This window comes from Littorina saxatilis, linkage group LG17 (genome assembly GCF_037325665.1).
Source record: "Littorina saxatilis isolate snail1 linkage group LG17, US_GU_Lsax_2.0, whole genome shotgun sequence".
In the NCBI taxonomy this organism is placed as follows: domain Eukaryota; kingdom Metazoa; phylum Mollusca; class Gastropoda; order Littorinimorpha; family Littorinidae; genus Littorina; species Littorina saxatilis.
The window spans coordinates 10,608,066-10,630,213 of record NC_090261.1 but is presented as its reverse complement, the minus strand read 5'-3'; the positions used below and the strand labels follow the sequence as shown (position 1 = coordinate 10,630,213).

The following is a 22,148-nucleotide window of genomic DNA, read 5'->3' as shown; positions in this document are numbered from 1 at the left end:
CGCATTTGCCGTGTCAAACTAAGGCCGAACTTTAAAACAGTTGCAGTTTCTACATTGCTAGTGAGCATGCACACCCAGACAGACAGAAGCAGATTGATTTTCAAACAGGAACATGCACTCAGACACACACTCACACACATCCACACACACATCCACACACACGCGCACACACACACACACACACACGTACACACACATACACACACACATACAAACATTAAAACACACATACACACACACACACACACACACACACACACACACACACACCGGCACACACACACACACACACTAACTAACCATTTTAGACCAGTGAGTAGGAATACTGGCTAACGCTAAAACACACGCACGCACGCACGCACACACACACACACACACACACACACACACACACACACACACTCACTTACTCACACACACACACACACAAACACACACACACACACAAACACATACACACTCACTCACACATACACACACACACACACACACACACACACACACACACACACACACACACACACACACTTTCGGGTTCTGGCACAGCGAGAAAAGAATAGAAAAACCAAAAGTAGAATATGAGAAGAGTTGGCCTCTACCCAAGCGATCTAGTCAGACTAGGCCTAAGTCTTGCCAGACACGTAAAAACATTCAAACCAGGAAGTGATTTAAGTAGATATCATGTTTTAGTTGTCCCCCACTGAGGTTTTATCAATATTTGATCAGTGTTCGATTTTAGTATTTGAGTGTGTGCATCGTTGTGAAATTAGGGAGTTCAATTTGTGTGTCTGGGTATCACTGCAATAGTAGTGATGTTTATGAAAAATTGCTGTTGCTAAATGCAGGGATCGAAAGTCTTCTATCAAAAGATTCCAACAAGGAACTTAGTCGATAAATATCGACAGGGGGCCGACAAATGGTTTAAATGGGAAATGTGTGTATATGGGTGTGGGTTTGAAACAAACAAACAAACCAACCCATGTGAACCCCGGGCCGCAGGCCTTCGATGTAGTGATTGAAAAAAAAAGGATGTTCTCAAATGGTTCAATTCTCATTTGGTCTGATTCTCAAATGGTACCGGTATACTCCCCCCCCCCTGGCCGCAGGCCTAGGAGTAAAATTTTTATAGACACTGACCTTCTTCCCAGGGGTCATTGACCCAGTTTTAGCTATGAGAGGTGGTTCGCCCAGAGGCTGTAGAGTATACTGGGGCGGTCTCTTTGATGTCTTGAGAGGAAACTTGGCCAGGGTAGTACATGCACCAGAACTGGTGGACACCAAGGACAAACATGAAATCGAAGCAGTTTGCTTTCAGAGAGAACGGTCGTCAGCAACTCAAACTTCTCTGTTTTCTTTTTTTTTTTAAATCTGACTTTCTGTGTGGCCCCCTGACTCCGCCCCCTCCCTCTGTAAGGACCCTCCTCCACAAGGACCGATTTTTGTCAACATTTTAAAGGTCGCTAGAGAGGGGTTCCACTGTATGACCTAACCGCTACTGGCAGACGGCCTCAATCTTCACGCGCAAAGACGAGATTAATAGGTGCTCGGTTTTGGTATTTTGAATTACATTACATTAAACCTTTGTTGGGTTTCATGGTCATGGCAACAGCCATAATAATATTACATGATGTATAATATCATATTTCAGCATATGTGAATTACATGTCATCATACTAAACTGTCATACATTTTTATTCCTACATTATTCTGATTGATCACAACCAAACCTACTATCATTGGACACATCCAAATGCAAGCGCCTGTTCTTGACAATTTCTCTCTGATCTAAATATAAAATCAGTGCAATTTCCTGGGTCGGGCTTTGCCACAGACACTCACGGTTTGGCCTGTAGGTAAAATGTACAATGTATTTTCTGATTTGTGCACAAAAGCTTTTTTTCTTTTTTCTTTTTTTTAACATAACAATGTTTAATGTCACTGTATGTTTAAAAGACCATGGTCATATTTGTAAAAAAAATGTTAAATTAGAAAATAAATAACATTTTGGTTCATGATTTTTCCTACACCTGTGCTAAAAATAAGAAATAAAAATGTCGGGTATATAAGTCACTCAAATACAGCTAGGTATGAATGGCTCGGTTTGAGTTTGTTGCAGTTGACCCTGCACAATGCGACATATCATGTTTTTGTTGAACAATTTTGACGTCACCCCTCCCATAGGGTGACGTATTTCACAACTTCCTGTGTTACACAAACTCTGTGATGACCAATTTTGACGTCACCCCTCCCATAGGGTGACGGATTTCACAACTTTCTACAGATGAACAATTTTGACGTCACCCCTCCCATAGGGTGACGGATGTCACAACTTCCTGTGTACACAAACTGATGACGTATTTCACAACAAAATGGCGCTGCCCATGGTCAACCTCGAAACTATCCGTATAGAATGGGGGCGTCCTCGCCCCCATAACAAGCGAGGTAGAGAAAGTGAAAGAGCTTTGATTTTCTCGATTATAGTCTGAATGATACTACCCTGGAGTTATCTGTGAATTCTCCCTCATTCAGGGTGTTTTATGCACTGAATTCAAGGCGAATTACACGTCATTGCGTGAAGTTATATGTTGTCAATCTTCAGTTTTTATGCTTGACAGCAGTGGAATTGGGATGTGCGGTTTTTTCTCTCTTGATTAAACCAGCTTTACACGTCTTATACCGCGTAAGTGATTGATCTAACATTGTCATTGTCACAATGTCATTGAATCTCGTATGCAGTGAATCCAAGATCGACAAGGCAAATGCCACATCATTGTGTGAAGTCATTCGCTGTTGTCAGTGAATCAATAGTAGTTCAATGTGAATACACTGGTGCCCGACGCCAGTGTATTTTGTGATTTTATCAAGTAAGCTAGCATGACACTGCTTATGCTATGTTGAGCATACTTTGAAGGTGTTATTTTGTAAGCACTGAACACAAGATCGATCAAGCGAGTGCCACGTCAGTATGTACAAATATTATTTATTTTTTATTCCGAAGTAGGTCAGTTTTTAGGTCGGGGTACCTAACGGCAGCGCATTTTGTAGTTATCTCGATTGTTGTAGGCTCTGCTGTTTGTGGTCTTCTTGTATTGATACACATTGAATGTGTGCTTTTGACGGCTGTTGACTTGTTTATCAACACATACAGCGTGGCCCAGAGTTCTTGTATCAACACTTCAGTGGTTTCTCCATGAAGGTTAGATCTGTGAATCAAGTATTGAATACCTGCCGTCATTGAAACAGCCAAAGATAAGATACTTGGATTCATAAGACTGGTTGACAAACTAGAACAGTGTTTGTGAGAATTGCCTGGGGTGATTGAAGAGTTTCTTACGAACAACAACAGAACACAGCAGGTGGAATACCAAGAAAGAATATCTGCAGGAAAAGGAAACAAGAGAAAAGCAAAAAGCAAGAAATAAGAGAGACGGAGAAAGAAAATAGGAGAAGAAAACAAGAAAAGAGAAAGAACGGACAAAAAACAAAGAAGTGTGGAAAATGTCAAGGGAGGTAATTAAAGAGGCGACTATCGGCGATATCGTCCCTTGTCCATGGAGGAGAGGAAGTGGGGGTAGCGGTCACTGTCAGCTACAGTTGCTGAGCGTGCTTCAACATGGAAACTTCAGTCGGACCTTCAAGTGTAAGGACATCGCCAACGATGAACAGGTGATCCCTTATCAAAACAAAATCCTCTTGTTCCATTTTATACTTGTAATTATTTCGGGGCGATGTTTACGAGAAAGTGCCCGCCTGTGTGAGAACCAAGCGCTGGGTTGGATAATAAGTTCAAATCTCACTGATTAATTATCAATTCTAACCAGCTCTACCTAGCGCTTGGTTCTCACGCTTCCCCAGGCCTGAAAGTGGCGAATATTTTACTCGCCATGGCGAGTAGAAACATGTAACTGGCGAGTAGAAATCTACTCACCAAATGTGAGTAAAGTTGCTGAAACAAATTGTTGGTTTGGTTAGTAAAGTTTGCTCTCTGGCTAGTACACCTTCAGAATCACTAGCCAAATGCGAGTACACCATTTGTTGGACTTTCGACGGGCGCAGTGGCGTGGTGGTAAGACGTCGGCCTCCTAATCGGGAGGTCGTGAGTTCGAATCCCGGTCGCTGCCGCCTGGTGGGTTAAGAGTGGAGATTTTTCCGATCTCCAAGGTCAACTTATGTGCAGATCTGCTTGTGACTTAACCCCCTTCGTGTGTACACGCAAGCACAAGACCAAGTGCGCACGGAAAAGATCTTGTAATCCATGTTAGAGTTCGGTGGGTTATAGAAACACGAAAATACCCAGCATGCTTCCCCCGAAATCGGCGTGTGCTGCCAGAATGGCGGGGTAAAAACGGTCCTACACGTAAAAATCCACTCGTGCTAAAAACATGAGTGAACGTGGGAGTCTAAGCCCATGAACGAAGAAGAAGAAGAAAAAAGTTGGACTTTCAGCGCTGATCCCTTCTGGAGACTAGTTTGGCGCAACTCTAGCTCACAAGCTGTTGTGTTGCGATCTGTCAACCGATTCTTTCCCTTCGTTGTTTGATATTGAAGTAATAATAGCAGTAAGAACCTACATGGAAGGGACTGGAGTAATACTTACGCTGAAATGTCATCGACATTTCCTTTATTGCGTGTCTCAATGTTTTTTTGTTTGTTGTTTTAATTGCTTTCCATCTGTGGAAATAAAAGAGTGTACCTCTTCAGGGTTTCATGTATACGTCCAATGCATTGTTTAACAGGTCTACCAAAGCCAGATTTCACCGAAATTGGAGTGACTTTTACATTATTGAATGGTTGTTCCAACGTGAGACACAACCAGGAAGGAATCGAGACTAATTTTGTTCCGTGTCCCAGTAAGCACACACGTGATTAGTCATAAATTAACACTTGGTGCAGCCAGGCTGACAATAATTATTCCGCACCCATCATGCGGACAGAATCGTCCACTGAACTACTTAGGCCTACTAGGTCAATTCCTGTCGTGAACAACCCAGTACTCAAGCTAACAGAACACGGGGATCAAAACAGTCTTGTATAGATTCGCTGGAGTACACATACCTTGGCACAGCTTCAAAACCCAGGGTACGTCGCCCTTTCACAGTTCCATACGAACGGGGCCTGAAAAAAACCTGTCCTATGACCTGGTCCTCAATCAGACTCTCTTCTTTTACATTGTACACACTTCCATGTGCAAAATTCAAAACATGGATACGCGCGAGCGAAGACAAAAGCAGACGCACGCACGCAAACGCAAACTCACCGCACATGCACGCACACAAACACGTTCAGACACTCTCCAATTATCAATCGTCACCGATTTGTGATTTGTTTTGTTTTTGTTTTTCCTTTTATTTTTACATTTAGTCAAGTTTTGGCTAAATGTTTTAACGTAGAGGGGGGAATCGAGACGAGGGTGTGGTGTATGTGTGTGTGTGTGTATGTGTGTGTGTGTGTGTGTGTGTCTGTCTGTCTGTGCGTGTGTGTGTGTGTCTGTCTGTCTGTGCGTGTGTGTGTGTAGAGCGATTCAGACTAAACTACTGGACCAATCTTTATGAAATTTTACATGAGAGTTCCTGGGAATGATATCCCCGGACGTCTTTTTCTTTTTTTCGATAAATGTCTTTGATGACGTCATATCCGGCTTAAAACATATAGATGTGATATGTTTGGATTAAAAACACGCTCAGAAACTTAAAACGAAGAGAGGTACAGTAAAGCGTGCTATGAAGCACAGCGCAACCGCTACCGCTCCAAACAGGCTCGTCACTTTCACTGCCTTTTGCACTAGCGGCGGACTGCGTTCAGTTTCATTCTGTGAGTTCCACAGCTTGACTAAATGTAGTAATTTCGCCTTACGCGACTTGTTTATTTTTGTTTATAAAATTGCTGTGAAATTCGGGTTGCTTCCTCTGAGCAGGAAAGCCAGCAGCAACAAGAGTCGCGCTACCCAGGTGTGTGCGTGTTCACGTGTAATCAGCCACCTGCACGTCTGGCGGAATGACCGAGGTCTTTAACGTGCCTCAGCGGTGACACGGGGGTGGGACACGGATACTGTCTCTGAGTCTGCACATTATTATCAAGGTTGACCCGTGTCCGTCGCGACCTGGATTCGAACGCATGACCCGAAAATGACAAGTGCAGCTCTCTACCAACTGAGCTACCAGGCTCCTTGTTGATAATTATGTCATTGTTATTTACTCTGTGTGTCCGCGCGTGTGTCCGTCTGTCTGTTTGCATGTGTTTTTGTGGGTTTGCAGTTCCTGGTGAAGCGAGTGTGTCTGACTGGTCTCACGGACAGTGACTTCCAGTCCAGGCTGCGAGAAGTTGACATATGGAAAATGCTTCGTCATCCACACATTCTCAAGTGCCACTATGGCTGGCACAGGGTAAGTGTCTTGTTCTTGTAAGCTATGGTCGTACCTCTCTTTCTGTTAAATATTTGGAAGACAAGTTAGCTCCTTCTGCTACTGCTACTGACGTTTCCCATCCCAGTTTCTTGGATGCTACATAAGTTGACAACTTAGTTGACAGCTTATGTAGCCCCGATAATGCCGCTGGATCCGATTATTGGAGAGACCAACCCTCCCCTCACCCCCTCCCCCCCCCCCCACTCACATACACAAATAAGAGAAGCAAAACGGCCCAAAAGAAAAAAAATTGCCGAAATTAGTAACTGTCGATCATATTTGTTACTGTTGTTGTTGTTGTTTGTTTATGTGGTGGTTTTTAACCTATAAGTTCTCTGGTTGAAGACATTATTGACACATTCGCGTTTTGATCATCTTGATTTTTGAATTGTTATTCAAACTCCTCTGTGTTTTTGTAGATACGAATTTCAGCTGATCCAACCAGATCCAAACAGATCCAACCAGATCCAACCAGATCCAACCAGATCCAAACAGATCCAAACAGATATCAATACCTCGATCCTCTCCTCTCTCTCCCTAAAACGCACTTCTTTTAAAGGGTCACTCTTTTTATATATAGTCAAGTTTTGACTAAATATTTTAACATCGAGGGGGAATCGAAACGAGGGTCGTGGTGTATGTGTGTGTGTGTATGTGTGTGTGTGTGTGTGTGTGTCTGTCTGTGTGTGTGTGTAGAGCGATTCAGACCAAACTACTGGACCGATCTTTATGAAATTTGACATGAGAGTTCCTGGGTATGAAATCCCCGAACGTTTTTTTCATTTTTTTGATAAATGTCTTTGATGACGTCATATCCGGCTTTTCGTGAAAGTTGAGGCGGCACTGTCACGCCCTCATTTTTCAACCAAATTGGTTCAAATTTTGGTCAAGTAATCTTCGACGAAGCCCGGGGTTTGGTATTGCATTTCAGCTTGGTGGCTTAAAAATTAATTAATGACTTTGGTCATTAAAAATCGGAAAATTGTAAAAAAAAATAAAAATTTATAAAACGATCCAAATTTACGTTCATCTTATTCTCCATCATTTGCTGATTCCAAAAACATATAAATATGTTATATTTGGATTAAAAACAAGCTCTGAAAATTAAATATATAAAAATTATTATCAAAATTAAATTGTCCAAATCAATTTAAAAACACTTTCAGCTTATTCCTTGTCGGTTCCTGATTCCAAAAACATATAGATATGATATGTTTGGATTAAAAACACGCTCAGAAAGTTAAAACAAAGAGAGGTACAGAAAAGCGTGCTATCCTTCTTAGCGCAACTACTACCCCGCTCTTCTTGTCAATTTCACTGCCTTTGCCATGAGCGGTGGACTGACGATGCTACGAGTATACGGTCTTGCTGAAAAATGGCAGCTACTTGACTAAATATTGTATTTTCGCCTTACGCGACTTGTTACATTTAGTCAAGTTTTGACTAAATGTTTTAACGTAGAGGGGGAATCGAGACGAGGGTCGTGGTGTATGTGCGTGTGTGTGTGTGTGTGTCTGTCTGTGTGTGTGTGTGTGTAGAGCGATTCAGACTAAACTACTGGACCGATCTTTATGAAATTTGACATGAGAGTTCCTGGGTATGAAATCCCCGAACGTTTTTTTCATTTTTTTGATAAATGTCTTTGATGACGTCATATCCGGCTTTTCGTGAAAGTTGTGGCGGCACTGTCACGCCCTCATTTTTCAACCAAATTGGTTGAAATTTTGGTCGGGTAATGTTCGACGAAGCCCGGACTTTGGTATTGCATTTCAGCGTGGTGGCTTAAAAATTAATTAATGACTTTGGTCATTAAAAATCTGAAAATTGTAAAAAAAATATGTTTTTTATAAAACGATCCAAATTTACGTTTATCTTATTCTCCATCATTTGCTGATTCCAAAAACATATAAATATGTTATATTCGGATTAAAAACAAGCTCTGAAAATTAAATATATAAAAATTATTATCAAAATCAAATTTTCGAAATCAATTTAAAAACACTTTCATCTTATTCCTTGTCGGTTCCTGATTCCAAAAACATATAGATATGATATGTTTGCATTAAAAACACGCTCAGAAAGTTAAAACGAAGAGAGGTACAGTAAAGCGTGCTATGAAGCACAGCGCAACCGCTGCCGCGCCAAACAGGCTCGTCACTTTCACTGCCTTTTGCACTAGCGGCGGACTACGTTCGGTTTCATTCTGTGAGTTCCACAGCTTGACTAAATGTAGTAATTTTGCCTTACGCGACTTGGTTTTTTTTTGCACTGCAGTCCGAGTCTGAGCTGTGGATTCTGAGCGAGACAGCGAGCCAGAGCGTGGAACAGCTGGTGCTGACCAAGGCACGTGAACCCCCACAGGCACTGTTCGAGAAATGGCTCTACCAGCTGGCCTCTGCGCTCAAGGTAACTGTTGTGAAGTGCAACAAACATTGTTCACAAACATAAAATGTAATAACAAACAATAAGTTTTAAAGTTCGCGTGTCAATGATGGTAGACTATATGTTTGTCATGGACGTTCGCCTGTACTCCCGGTGAGCGTGCAGTCATTTCCTTGTGTAATTACCAACTATGTTATATGTTGTGTGTCTATTACTGCATCTCAACAGAACGTTTCTAGGCATAAGTTCATGGTCATTTGAACATTTTGCTTTTTGAAATTATGAAAGCTTTTGCAAATTGAACTGTACCTCAGTTCAATACCTCTGTGTGTATGTGTGTGTGTGTGTGTGTGTGTGTGTGTGCGTGTGCGTGTGTGTGTGTATGCGTGTGCGTGCGTGCGTGCGTGTGTGTGTGTGTGTGTGTGTTTCTCTGCGCGCGTGTGTGCGTGCGTGCATATGTGTGTTTGTGTGTGATTCAGTACCTTCACGAGGACCAGGCCACGCCAGTCCTTCACCGTAACGTCAAACCCAGCAACATCATGGTGGCGGACCACTTCACGCTCAAACTCTCTGACTTTGGCTTCTGCAAGTAAGACCCACAACTGTACATTAAAATATGCTTCTACATTTAAAGCCTCTTCTCCAGTTTAGTTTTAAGTCAAGTGAAGTCGTGTCAGCAGGACACGTGCGCTCTGTTACACTTTGTCTTTATTGTGACCTACTATGATCTTGTTCAAGCCTTTGTCATAGGTCGAAGATGTTAGTTTCTTTGTTAGTCCTGTGTTGACAACTCTTCGACAAGCGCTTAGAACTGTACCCACGGAATACGCGCTATATAAGCTTCATATTGATTGATTGATATTGAAGAAACCATGAAATGATATCGATAACACATATTTAGGTAGTGCTATTCACCGTACAAATAACAGGTTTGAAAATGTCTTTAATGTTATTTATTTAATTATATTGTAAAGGCATTGTCTTTCTACTATCTAAGATTTGGCCAGGCTTCTACATGGAATAAGGCCATCCCTCCACTTGGTCACATACCAAATACATGTATCAACAGCCTGCCTGCTTCCTGTGTAGAGTGGGAATTTTAATGATTTAATTTTACAAATTGACACTCATGTCCGTGAAGAAAATAAACAAGTCGCGTAAGGCGAAATTACTACATTTAGTCAAGATGTGGAACTCACAGAATGAAACTGAACGCACTGCATTTTTTCACAATGACCGTAGTCCGCCGCTTGTGCAAAACGGAGTGAAACTGACGAGCCTGTTTAGTGCGGTAGCGGTTGCACTGTGCTGCATAGCACGCTTTAGTATACCTCTCTTCGTTTTAACTTTCTGAGCGTGTTTTTAATCCAAATATATCATATCTATATATGTTTTTGGAATCAGGAACCGACAAGGAATAAGATGAAATTGTTTTTAAAACGATTTCGGAAATTTAATTTTAATCATCCGTCGCGATATAACCTTGAATGGTTGAAAACGACGTTAAACACCAAATAAAGAAAGAAAGAAAGAATTTTAATCATAATTTTTATATTTTTAATTTTCAGAGCTTGTTTTTATAACATATTTATATGTTTTTGGAATCAGAACATGATAAAGAATAAAATAAAAGTAATTTTGGATCATTTTATAAACAAATGATTTTAATTACAATTTTCAGATTTTTAATGACCAAAGTCATCAATTAATTTTTAAGCCTCCATGCTGAAATGCAATACCGAAGTCCGGCCTTCGTCGAAGATTGCTTGGCCAAAATTTCAATCAATTTGATTGAAAAATAAAGGTGTGACAGTGCCGCCTCAACTTTTACAAAAAGCCGGATATGACGTCATAAAAGACATTTATCGAAATAAAGAAAAAAACATCATGTAAAATTTCATAAAGATCGGTCCAGTAGTTTACTCTGAATCGCTCTACACACACACACGCACAGACAGACAGAGAGACAGACAGACACACACACACACACACACACATACACACACACATACACACACACACACGCACACATACACACACACGCACCACACACACACACACACATATACACCACGACCCTCGTCTCGATTCCCCCTCTATGTTAAAACATTTAGTCAAAACTTGACTAAATGTAATCACAGACAAAAATCACGCTCTGCACATGAAGCACCCAGGCTATACTAAAGTTTGGTTTGTGTCAAGGTGGAGACACGTCCTTAAGTCCGTCCTTAATTGAGCACGAAGTCGACTACCCGAAGCTTCGCGAAGTCTTTATACCGAAAACCCGCAGCTACGGCGAAGTACTTCGTCCACAATATCGCTTCGCAAGTTTTGACATGCGAAGCAACGCCGTAGCTGCATGACGAAGTTGTTCTTTTTGAAATAAGAGCGCTTTTTGATTCAAGATGGACGTAGACATCACACTCGAAAGAGTAGAGTGCATTCCCTTGGACTTCGCGAAGATATGCTGAAAGTAGTTCAATTAAGGGGAGAATTCTCGTTCCAGAAGTTTCGCGAAGTGAGCTACGCGAAATCGACTTCGTCCAATTAAGGACATGCTTTATTCCGTGTATAAGCCAAGCCAGATATAATATTGTCAACCGAATTATTACACTAGAAGGGCTGTGCTTTTGAAGACAGTATTAGTTGAACGAATTGTGAAATTCCGTATTGCACGTGCAGACAGCTGAGCGGGGAGGACGACATGGCAAGAAGCCGAGTGGGAACCGGTCACACCATGAGCCCGGAAATGCTCAGCAACCTTCCTTACAACGCTACGGTAGGACTGGATGGATACCTGTTGATGCGTACTCAGGGATGTTGCTAGCTTTTATTTTCTTCTGCAAATTTGCCGGAATGTCCGGTAAAGTTTTGGCAAGTTTGCAAAGCTCAAGGCAGTTCTTGGTGTTACGTTTCCTGTGTTGTGATAAAAGTACGACAGAAATAATGGCAACGTTTTCGGCGAATTCAAAGAAATGTCGGCATTTTGTCGACTATCGACACCCAACCAACGGACCTGCATACTAGAAGTTCAAGACCATAATTACTATTTGGTATGCCGTACTAACAGTTGAAATATATGTTCCTTCCCGTGCAAAACCACCATAGATTTGTTTAAGCGTTTACTTGGAATTAGACTAACCTTCTACTTGGTCAGATACCAAAAGTCAATGGCCTGGGTGCTCTTTGCGCCGGTTGGGAATGTTCTGAAAATTGGATTTTGAAAAAGTCACAATTGGATTGTTAAGAAATTAGTTCATTAAAATATTCTAACTTACATCAGCAAGCAGTGTCGGCGTTGATTTTTTGTATGTGACCAGTTGGAGGGAAGGTTTTATCCCATATAACTGCCATTTATCCCATATAACAACCAGGCCAGATCAGAGCTGATTAACGGAACAGTTTTCACGAGAAGGAGTGTGCCTTTAACTATTGTTATTTACCATTGCATTGGGTTAACTATTGTCATTTACCATTGCATTGGGTTAACTATTGTCATTTACCATTGCATTGGGTTAACTATTGTCATTTACCATTGCATTGGGTTAACTATTGTCATTTACCATTGCATTGGGTTAACTATTGTCATTTACCATTGCATTGGGTTAACTATTGTCATTTACCATTGCATTGGGTTAACTATTGTCATTTACCATTGCATTGGGTTAACTATTGTCATTTACCATTGCATTGGGTTAACTATTGTCATTTACCATTGCATTGGGTTAACTATTGTCATTTACCATTGCATTGGGTTAACTATTGTCATTTACCATTGCATTGGGTTAACTATTGTCATTTACCATTGCATTGGGTTAACTATTGTCATTTACCATTGCATTGGGTTAACTATTGTCATTTACCATTGCATTGGGTTAACTATTGTCATTTACCATTGCATTGGGTTAACTATTGTCATTTACCATTGCATTGGGTTAACTATTGTCATTTACCATTGCATTGGGTTAACTATTGTCATTTACCATTGCATTGGGTTAACTATTGTCATTTACCATTGCATTGGGTTAACTATTGTCATTTACCATTGCATTGGGTTAACTATTGTCATTTACCATTGCATTGGGTTAACTATTGTCATTTACCATTGCATTGGGTTAACTATTGTCATTTACCATTGCATTGGGTTAACTATTGTCATTTACCATTGCATTGGGTTAACTATTGTCATTTACCATTGCATTGGGTTAACTATTGTCATTTACCATTGCATTGGGTTAACTATTGTCATTTACCATTGCATTGGGTTAACTATTGTCATTTACCATTGCATTGGGTTAACTATTGTCATTTACCATTGCATTGGGTTAACTATTGTCATTTACCATTGCATTGGGTTAACTATTGTCATTTACCATTGCAATTGGGTTAACTATTGTCATTTACCATTGCATTGGGTTAACTATTGTCATTTACCATTGCATTGGGTTAACTATTGTCATTTACCATTGCATTGGGTTAACTATTGTCATTTACCATTGCATTGGGTTAACTATTGTCATTTACCATTGCATTGGGTTAACTATTGTCATTTACCATTGCATTGGGTTAACTATTGTCATTTACCATTGCATTGGGTTAACTATTGTCATTTACCATTGCATTGGGTTAACTATTGTCATTTACCATTGCATTGGGTTAACTATTGTCATTTACCATTGCATTGGGTTAACTATTGTCATTTACCATTGCATTGGGTAAACTATTGTCATTTACCATTGCATTGCGATCGTTTGAACGCTGAGTGTCCAAGCAAGCAATGATCATTTGAAGGCGGTGATTTTGAGGATCTGTATGTGTGTGTTTCAGACCGACATCTGGAGTATGGGAATCAGCGTGGTGTATATAGCCACACAGCACCATGCCGTGCACGCCAAGACTTTCCAGACTCTCTTCAAAAGGACCAGCCAGGGTCAGGTGAGCCACATTTCTACTTGCTGAGAATATCAAGTTTGGAGTACTTTGGATATTATTGGCGTTGATCATTTTGGTTTTTCATCCCTTGGGGAATCAGTTCAGACTGAATAACGAGAGAGAGAGAGAGAGAGAGAGAGAGAGAGAGAGAGAGAGAGAGAGAGAGAGAGAGAGAGAGAGAGAGAGAGATAGAGAGAGAGAGAGAGAGAGAGAGAGAGAGAGAGAGAGAGAGAGATTATCCGTTACATACGCTTCTTTGGCCTCTTCATGTCCGTTGAATTTCCTTGACTAAATTTCGGATATTGCGATTTTTTCTTTTGTATCATGACTTCATATGTACGCAGATATCTTTGCTCCTGCTACTGCTGTTCCTGATTTTTGCTGCTGCTCTCTCTCTCTCTCTCTCTCTGTCTCTCTCTCTCTCTCTGCTCTCTCTCTCTCTCTGCCCTCTCTCTCTCTCTCGTTCTCTCTCTGCTCTCTCTCTCTCTCTATTTCGCTCTCTCTTTCTCTCTCTCTCTGCCCTCTCTCTCTATCTCTTTCGCTCTCTCTTTCTCTCTCTCTTTCTCTCTCTCTCTTCTCTCTCTCTCTCTCTCTCTCTCTCTCTCTCTCTCTTTTACCCCAAACCCAACCCCCGCCACCTATTCCTTCTCAATTCCCAATCCTCACATAATTACAGGTGCGCGGCATTGCAGGGCAGTACGACAAGAGCGTGGAGGAGGTTGTCAACAGCCTTCTGCAAGTAGATCCCGTCCTCAGACCCTCCGCCTCACAACTCCTCAAGGACCTCAAACTCCGCTTCAAAAACTGCTCCAAGCCTCTATGCAGCAGAGACAGCTACCCCGGCAGAGATCTGGTTCCCCAGAGAACACGGTCCGACCTGGGATTCGAGAACAATTTTGGTGTTGGAGGCAGTGTAGGTTCTGCTGGTGGTGTTGGTGAGGGTCGTGTGGTCGGGCAGGGAGCATGCCGTCATGTTGGAATGTCTCAGACTGTAGTCGGAGTTAGTTCGGTTGATAGACGGCCTGGAGAACGTCGAGGAAATCGTGCTCAAGTTCCTGGGAGTAATCGTATTGGGCCTGGGATTCCATTCCGGACGGATACAAGACACAGGAGACCATCGGATCAACCCGAAGACGAAGTAGATGGAGATGCCAACATGTATCGTGACTTCGGCCTTCCGGTGAATGATGGCGGCTATGTCAATTCTTCTTCCACTGACAAAGAAGCTACGAATACAGCTGTTGACGACGCAAGACCATCGGCATCTACCCAGAAGACACAGTTTCGTTCGTCAAACTCCCCTGGGCACCCTTCGTCTTCTTCCAGCAAGGCTACACAATATCCAACACTGCTCGGAACTGAAACGAACAAGGAACCAGCGACTGCATCCAGAACCACACAGTATCCTTCAATCCGCGAAGACCACAGGCGGGAAAACCCGACAGACAACAGGAATCCAGACCAGCCCGCTAGTACCGTGGATAGTCTGTGTCTGACCATTCTCTGTCTCATCATCGATGACCGATGCTCAAGGCGCTCGACCACAACCACGTCACACAACGCAGAAAAACAACCCCACGAAAACGCTACCCGACCCACAGCTTCCCGCAACGACTCTGGACGCCGCAAGACCTCAAATGACGTCACGCCTGCGATGACGTCAGAAAGTGTCAACCCCTCAGACGAGGTTCAGATGATCAACACCTTTCCGGGGGCCTTCAACGTCCGGAGAGCACCGCAGAAGTTGACCAGCACTTGGGAAGTGACCAACCCCCAGACTTCCAGTCGTTCCACTCGCACAGGCAAAGAAGAGAAGGAGAAAACGTTACAGCGACAGAGGTCAGAGCCAAATGCACGTGGTGTCCGTGAACCGTCAGAAGACGTGCTGGGATCTGGTGGTGACGTCGTTGGTACTAGTGATGGCAGAAGTTTCGGATCGCAGTCAACGCTTTCTGTGGATAATGGTAACTGTGTGGTTTTTTTTATCATTATTTGTTCGAAGACATGGAAGTCTTTATAGAGATAGATAGAGAACGCCGTATCCGATTTTTAAATAACCATGTACGCTCAGAATAATGTTCACCAAGGACTGGTTAGTTTCGTTCGTTTCTGTATTGTATCTTAATTCGCTAGTTCGCTCTAGCTTATAAGTACGTTTATTTCATTTTTTGGTTCGGTTTTACAAAATACAATAATGCTTGCTTTCTTTTGACAGAAAGCTCCTTAAACCACTTCACTAGCGGCTTTATTTCGAGCATTTTATACAAGCTGTCTGATAATTCAAAGATAAAAAGGGTATTTGTCTAAAGGAAGTCCCAAGTGAGTAGTAAGGAAAAAGCCTAAATGTTTGTTTTGTAAATTGGGATGTTTATATTTCTAAATGTTTGCTTTGATTGATTCAGAGGCGAGCTGGCCCACAAACCTCCGACAATACTTCACAATTTCAAGGTTAGTATTTTCACTGTGTCTCCACCACCCCCACCCCCACCCCCCCCCCCCCCCCACCCTCTCCGTCTCTCTACCTCCTTCTCTCTCTCTATCTCTCTCTATCTCTCTCTATCTCTCTCTCTCTCTCTCTCTCTCTCTTGTCACACACACACACACACACACACACACACACACACACACACACACACACACACACACAAACAGCAGAAGATCTACATGCATGAACATTAGTAAATCATCTTTGACCTGTATGAGAAGTTTTTCCACGTATGACAGTCTGGTTGTCTATCTACCGGGTTGCCTGAAGGTGTTTGTGTGTGGTTATTTTTTATGCTCTTCGGTTCAGTCAGGAACAACATTGCTGCGGCAACTCATTGTGCGTAAAATGAAAGAAAGAAAAAATGTTACATTGTTTCTTCCGGTGAGTTATTGTTAACGAGTAAAATGCAATCATTCATTTCAAATGTATTATGATTGACAGTTTTATTAGTTTAATCATTTTCACTTGAAATCCTGCAGGGATTTGCTGTCCAAACTGAGCCCTGAGGTTTTCTTCACCGCTTTGAACTACGCCAGACTGTTCAGCAAAGAAGAAGTGACGGTAAGTCGGTTGGTAACTAGGCCTACTTTAGTGCAGATTTGAGTTATTATTGTTATCATTCAGTATTGTTTTTCTTTGAAATAAATTCAGTTTTCATAAATATAGCATTTACTCCGTTTGGCTTTCATGTGATAATTATGTCCCTGTCCGTTGTCGTGTGGATGTGGCTTAACGAGCAAAGCTATTTTACCTTATTTGTATTGTTGACCAAATTATGACATTTGAGACAGATATCGACAATCATTGTTCTCCGAGACAGTGCAAGAAAATAACATACATATATACATATTACAGGTCTTCTATTTATAACATTTATGTATCGATCCATTTTAAGTAAGGATGCCTTGTAATGTGTCTGTGGCCGTGTAGATTTGGCTGAACGAGCCAGCTATAATAATGCGATGTGTTCCTGTCTGGCTGTGTAGATGTGGATTAACGAGCAAGCTGTAATAATGTGACGTGTCCCTGTCTGGCTGTGTAGATGTGGCTTAACGAGAAAGCTATAATAATGCGATGTGTTCCTGTCTGGCCGTGTAGATGTGGCTTAACGAGCAAGCTATAATGATGCGATGTGTCCCTGTCTGTGGCCGTGTAGATGTGGCTTAACGAGCAAGCTATAATGATGCGATGTGTCCCTGTCTGTGGCCGTGTAGATGTGGCTTAACGAGCAAGCCATAATGATGCGATGTGTCCCTGTCTGTGGCTGTGTGGATGTGGCTTGAAAAGCAAGCTATAATAATGTGACATGTCCGTGTCTGTGGCTGCGTAGATGTGGCTTAGAAAGCAAGCTATAATAATGTGACATGTCCGTGTCTGTGGCTGCGTAGATGTTGTGCGACACTAAAATGACTAAAAATGACCAAAATTAAACTTGGACAATACATGGAATAACTTAGTTTTCTTGGTAGTGACTTATAAAAAGAAATGAAAAACTTGCAAAAACTAAAGGACATAGAAATGCCGTCGCTATGGAAACTGGCATAAACAGCGCCATATTGGATTTCTAGGAAACGGTTTTACAGCAACATCATACATCAGAAATGCTTAATATGTGGCACAAAGATACACAAGACTTTTATCTACAATCATGTAGAACGATTTATTGACAAAAGCCTACAGTTGAATTTATATTAATTTTTGAAATAAGGATCAATGAATATGCGGTTACAAAATCATTAATCCTCATTACAAAAATTATTATAAATTCAACTGTAGTCTTTTGTCAAAACATCGTTCTATATGATCGTAGATAAAAGTCATGTGTTTCTTTGTGTCAAATATCATGCATTTATTATGTATGATGTCGCTGTAAAACCGTTTCCTAGAAATCCAATATCGCGGCTGTTTCCATAGCAACGGCAATCTGTGTCCATTAATATTAAAAAAAAACCATATATTCGTTTTTATAAGTCACTTCAATAACTACCCTGAAAACTAAGTTATTCCATGTATTCTCCAAGTTTAATTTTAGTGCCGCACATCGCCTTAACGAACAAGCTATAATAATGTGACATGTCCCTCTCTGTGTTTGTGTAGATGTGTCTTAAACAGCAAGCTATAATATCGTGACATGTCCGAGTCTGTGGCTGTGTAGATGTGACTTAAAGAGCAAGCTATAATAATGTGACATGTCCCTCTCTGTGTTTGTGTAGATGTGTCTTAAACAGCAAGCTATAATATCGTGACATGTCCGTGTATGTGGCTGCGTAGATGTGGCTGCAGGAGCAAGCGGGTCAGACGGGCATTGCGTGCATAGAGGACATCGTGACACTGGTGCAGCTCAACGAGCAGCTTGATGTGGACACTGTGCAGGCCATGCACCGCACGCTGCTGCAGATGGGGGACCCTGGACACACGTCCATCTGATCGCTTAGATGTCCTTGTCGTCGTGACAATATTGCATCATATATGATTTGACAGTGACAAAATGACGTGTTTGTTGAAATTGTATCATGCAAAAAAGATGTGAAGACCGACTTTACTTATCGTCTGGAAATTTGATTATGCCCAACAAATCCAGAGGAGAAAAAGAAGTGGAAACTGATTAACTCCGTTTTTGAAATTTGATCATCCAGAGGAAAACAGATGTGAAAACAGACTTTAATTCTCTTTCTGAAATTTGATTAACAAAAAATTCACGTTATTTCGCTTTCTGAGATTTGATCATGGAAAAAAACATCCAGAGGAAAATGGATGTGGAAACTCACTTTAATGCTATATCAATAAATCAAGCAAACACAGGCATACCATCATTTGGCATCAAGCTGATAACTATAATTATGCACACAATAGATGTTCTGCGAAAGTCTGTCGTGTGTGACACTTTGTTACACTTTTTGTGCTTTTCAGTACCATTTGACAAGCTTTTTTGTGTGTGTGTTTTCTTTGTTGCCAAGCACATCATTGTGGGGCTTTTAATCAAGCTTTTGTTAACAAGTCTTGAGAATGTCAGCCCCAAAAAACAAGATTTACTAACATAACAGAAATATGCAGGTAATGTCATTTGTGACACGGACTTGAAAACATCGCCTTTAATCATTGTACCATGTCACCTTTTGTCATTGTAGGATATACAATCTAAGCAGTAAGTCGCTGTATATTGATCCTGTCATGGCTGTATGTGTGTTTGTTAAAATTTACCGATGTGTCATTTATGTGTTTATAGTTTGTCCAAATGTTTTTACACGTATTTTACTTACAATTTATGTTTAAACATGATTAACAGGCCAGTGTTTATGTGAGCACCAAAGACAATTGTCGTATTGATGTACAGTTTTGGTCAATATTGTTATATACCGACTGACAGAAGATGTGTGATAACAACTCTGTCACGATTGCCCACCTTTTTGACGGAGTTACTTCGCTTGAATACCAGGCAAACACACTGATTTCAAACTAGATCAGTGAGTAAACATCTATTCAGATGTAAAATATTTTTTTGTATCCTTTGGTGCACATACCAGTTATGTATTGTCTGCTCGATGAGATTGCCTTGTCATTTTTTTGGGAAAACATTCGATATTTTCGGAAATCAACGGGAGTGAGAGATTTTTCTCAGACATTCGTTGTGCCACACAAGTCGCGAAGGGGGGAGGGGGTGTACTTATTGTGAATTGGAGACCAAAATGCAGGTCAGACTGATTTTGTTTCCAGCTATCATCATCACGCAAGAATGTACAGTAACATTGCGTCGTAGAAAGAGAATGAAAATATTTAATCAGAAAAAAATGTGTATTTGCCTGTGCAATCAGTCAGTGTCCGTAGATGTATTCTGCCTTGTGTAAAAACTGTGTGTCTTTCAGATTGTCTGTTTGTATAATAAAAATTTTAAGTAACAGGACAAAGCACCATACTGGCCACAAGTTTCATCATTGATCACACACACACACACACACACACACACACACACACACACACACACACACACACACACACACACACACTCACACACACACACACACACACTCACACACACACACACACACACACACACACATACACACACACACACACATGAGCACGCACACAGGCAACACACCATTCAACTCACACACACACACACACACACACACACACACACACACACACACACAAGTATGTGTGTGTGTGTATGTGTATCTGTCTGTCTGTCTGTCTGTCTGTCTGTCTGTGTGTGTGTGTAGAGCGATTCAGACCAAACTACTGGACCGATCTTTATGAAATTTGACATGAGAGTTCCTGGGAATGATATCCCCGGACGTTTTTTTCTTTTTTTCGATAAATACCTTTGATGACGTCATATTCGGCTTTTTGTAAAAGTTGAGGCGGCACTGTCACACCCTCATTACATTTAGTCAAGTTTTGACTAAATGTTTTAACATAGAGGGGGGAATCGAGACAAGGGTCGTGGTGTATGTGTGTGTGTGTGTGTGTGTGTGTGTGTGTCTGTGTGTGTGTGTGTGTGTGTGTGTGTGTGTGTGTGTGTGTGTGTAGAGCGAAATTTGACATGAGAGTTCCTGGGTATGATATCCCCGGACTTTTTTTCTTTGATGACGTCATATCCGGCTTTTTTTAAAAGTTGAGGCGGCACTGTCACACCCTCCTTTTTCAATCAAGTTTTGGCCAAGCAATCTTCGACGAAGGCCGGACTTTGGTATTGCATTTCAGCTTGGAGGCTTAAAAAATGTATGACTTTGGTAATTAAAAATCTGAAAATTGTAATTAAAATTATATTTTTTATAAAACGATCCAAAATTACGTTCATCTTATTCTTCATCCTTTTCTGATTCCATAAACATGTAAATATGCTATATTTGGGTTAAAAACAAGCTCTGAAAATTAAAAATATAAAAATTATGATTAAAATTAAATTTTCAAAATCGATTTAAAAACAATTTCATCTTATTCCTTGTCGGTTCCTAATTCCAAAAAAATATAGATATGATATGTTTGGATTAAAAACACGCTCAGAAAGTTAAAACGAAGAGAGGTACAGAAAAGCGTGCTATGCAGCACAGCGCAACCACTACCGCGCTAAACAGGTTCGTTAATTGCACTGCGTTTTGCACGAGCGGCGGACTACGGTCATTGTGAAAAAAAATGCAGTGCGTTCAGTTTCATTCTGTGAGTTCCACAGCTTGACTAAATGTAGTAATTTCGCCTTACGCGACTTGTTTTTGTATCACAGTGAACAATGCGAAACACTCAAGACATTTGTATTTTGTGAGAACGTAATTTCGCAGGAGTATACTGCTATAAATTGAGACGGAAACACTAATTACAAAGAACACTTTGATATTTGTGGGTTTGTGTTTAAAAATCGCCCCTGAATGTCCAATATATGTGTTTTCGTAATGCCATAATTCCGACGTAGCACGGTCTTAACTTTCATATCAGTTTAAGATAGCATACATGCGACAAAACTTTGAATCTAACATTTTCATTTTTCTGCAACGTTCCTTTACTGTAAAACCACTGGAAAGTCTGTGCACAACGGTGTTTTGTGTGTGTCTTGTTTTTTTTTACTAATACGTAACAGAAATAAAACAGTTCTACTGTCCCGGCGTTTGTCAGTGCTCTTGTTGATAATTTGAAATGAGCTGATTTATTTTGATTCGCTAGTGTTTGAGTGAGAGAGGGGGATGAGAGACTGAGAGGGGGGTGAGAAAGAGAGAGAGAGAGAGAGACAGAGACAGAGACAGAGAGACAGAGACAGAGAGAGAGAGAGAGAGAGAGAGAGAGAGAGAGAGAGAGAGAGACTCTAACCATCAAGAACACACACGCGCACACACACTGACACAAACTGTGACAGAGGTGCGCTCAGTCGCCGCCGCGAAAGACGCACACGCACACAATGCAGATTGGACAGTCTCCGACTGGCAATGGAACTAACGACACTAAAT

The 22,148-nt window shown here is 41.2% G+C and overlaps 1 protein-coding gene across 1 annotated transcript; it reads left to right on the top strand.

Moving 5' to 3' along the window:
- Positions 1-2,021: 2,021 nt before the first annotated feature.
- Positions 2,022-21,805, top strand: LOC138953048 (uncharacterized). The gene is made up of 10 exons (XM_070324821.1): positions 2,022-3,666; positions 6,255-6,383; positions 8,679-8,810; positions 9,266-9,375; positions 11,469-11,565; positions 13,614-13,721; positions 14,395-15,682; positions 16,121-16,166; positions 16,686-16,767; positions 18,478-21,805. Exons 1-10 carry the CDS (start codon positions 3,499-3,501, stop codon positions 18,631-18,633), a joined length of 2,316 nt encoding a protein of 771 aa, XP_070180922.1. The 5' UTR covers positions 2,022-3,498; the 3' UTR covers positions 18,634-21,805.
- The last annotated feature ends 343 nt before the right edge of the window (positions 21,806-22,148 follow it).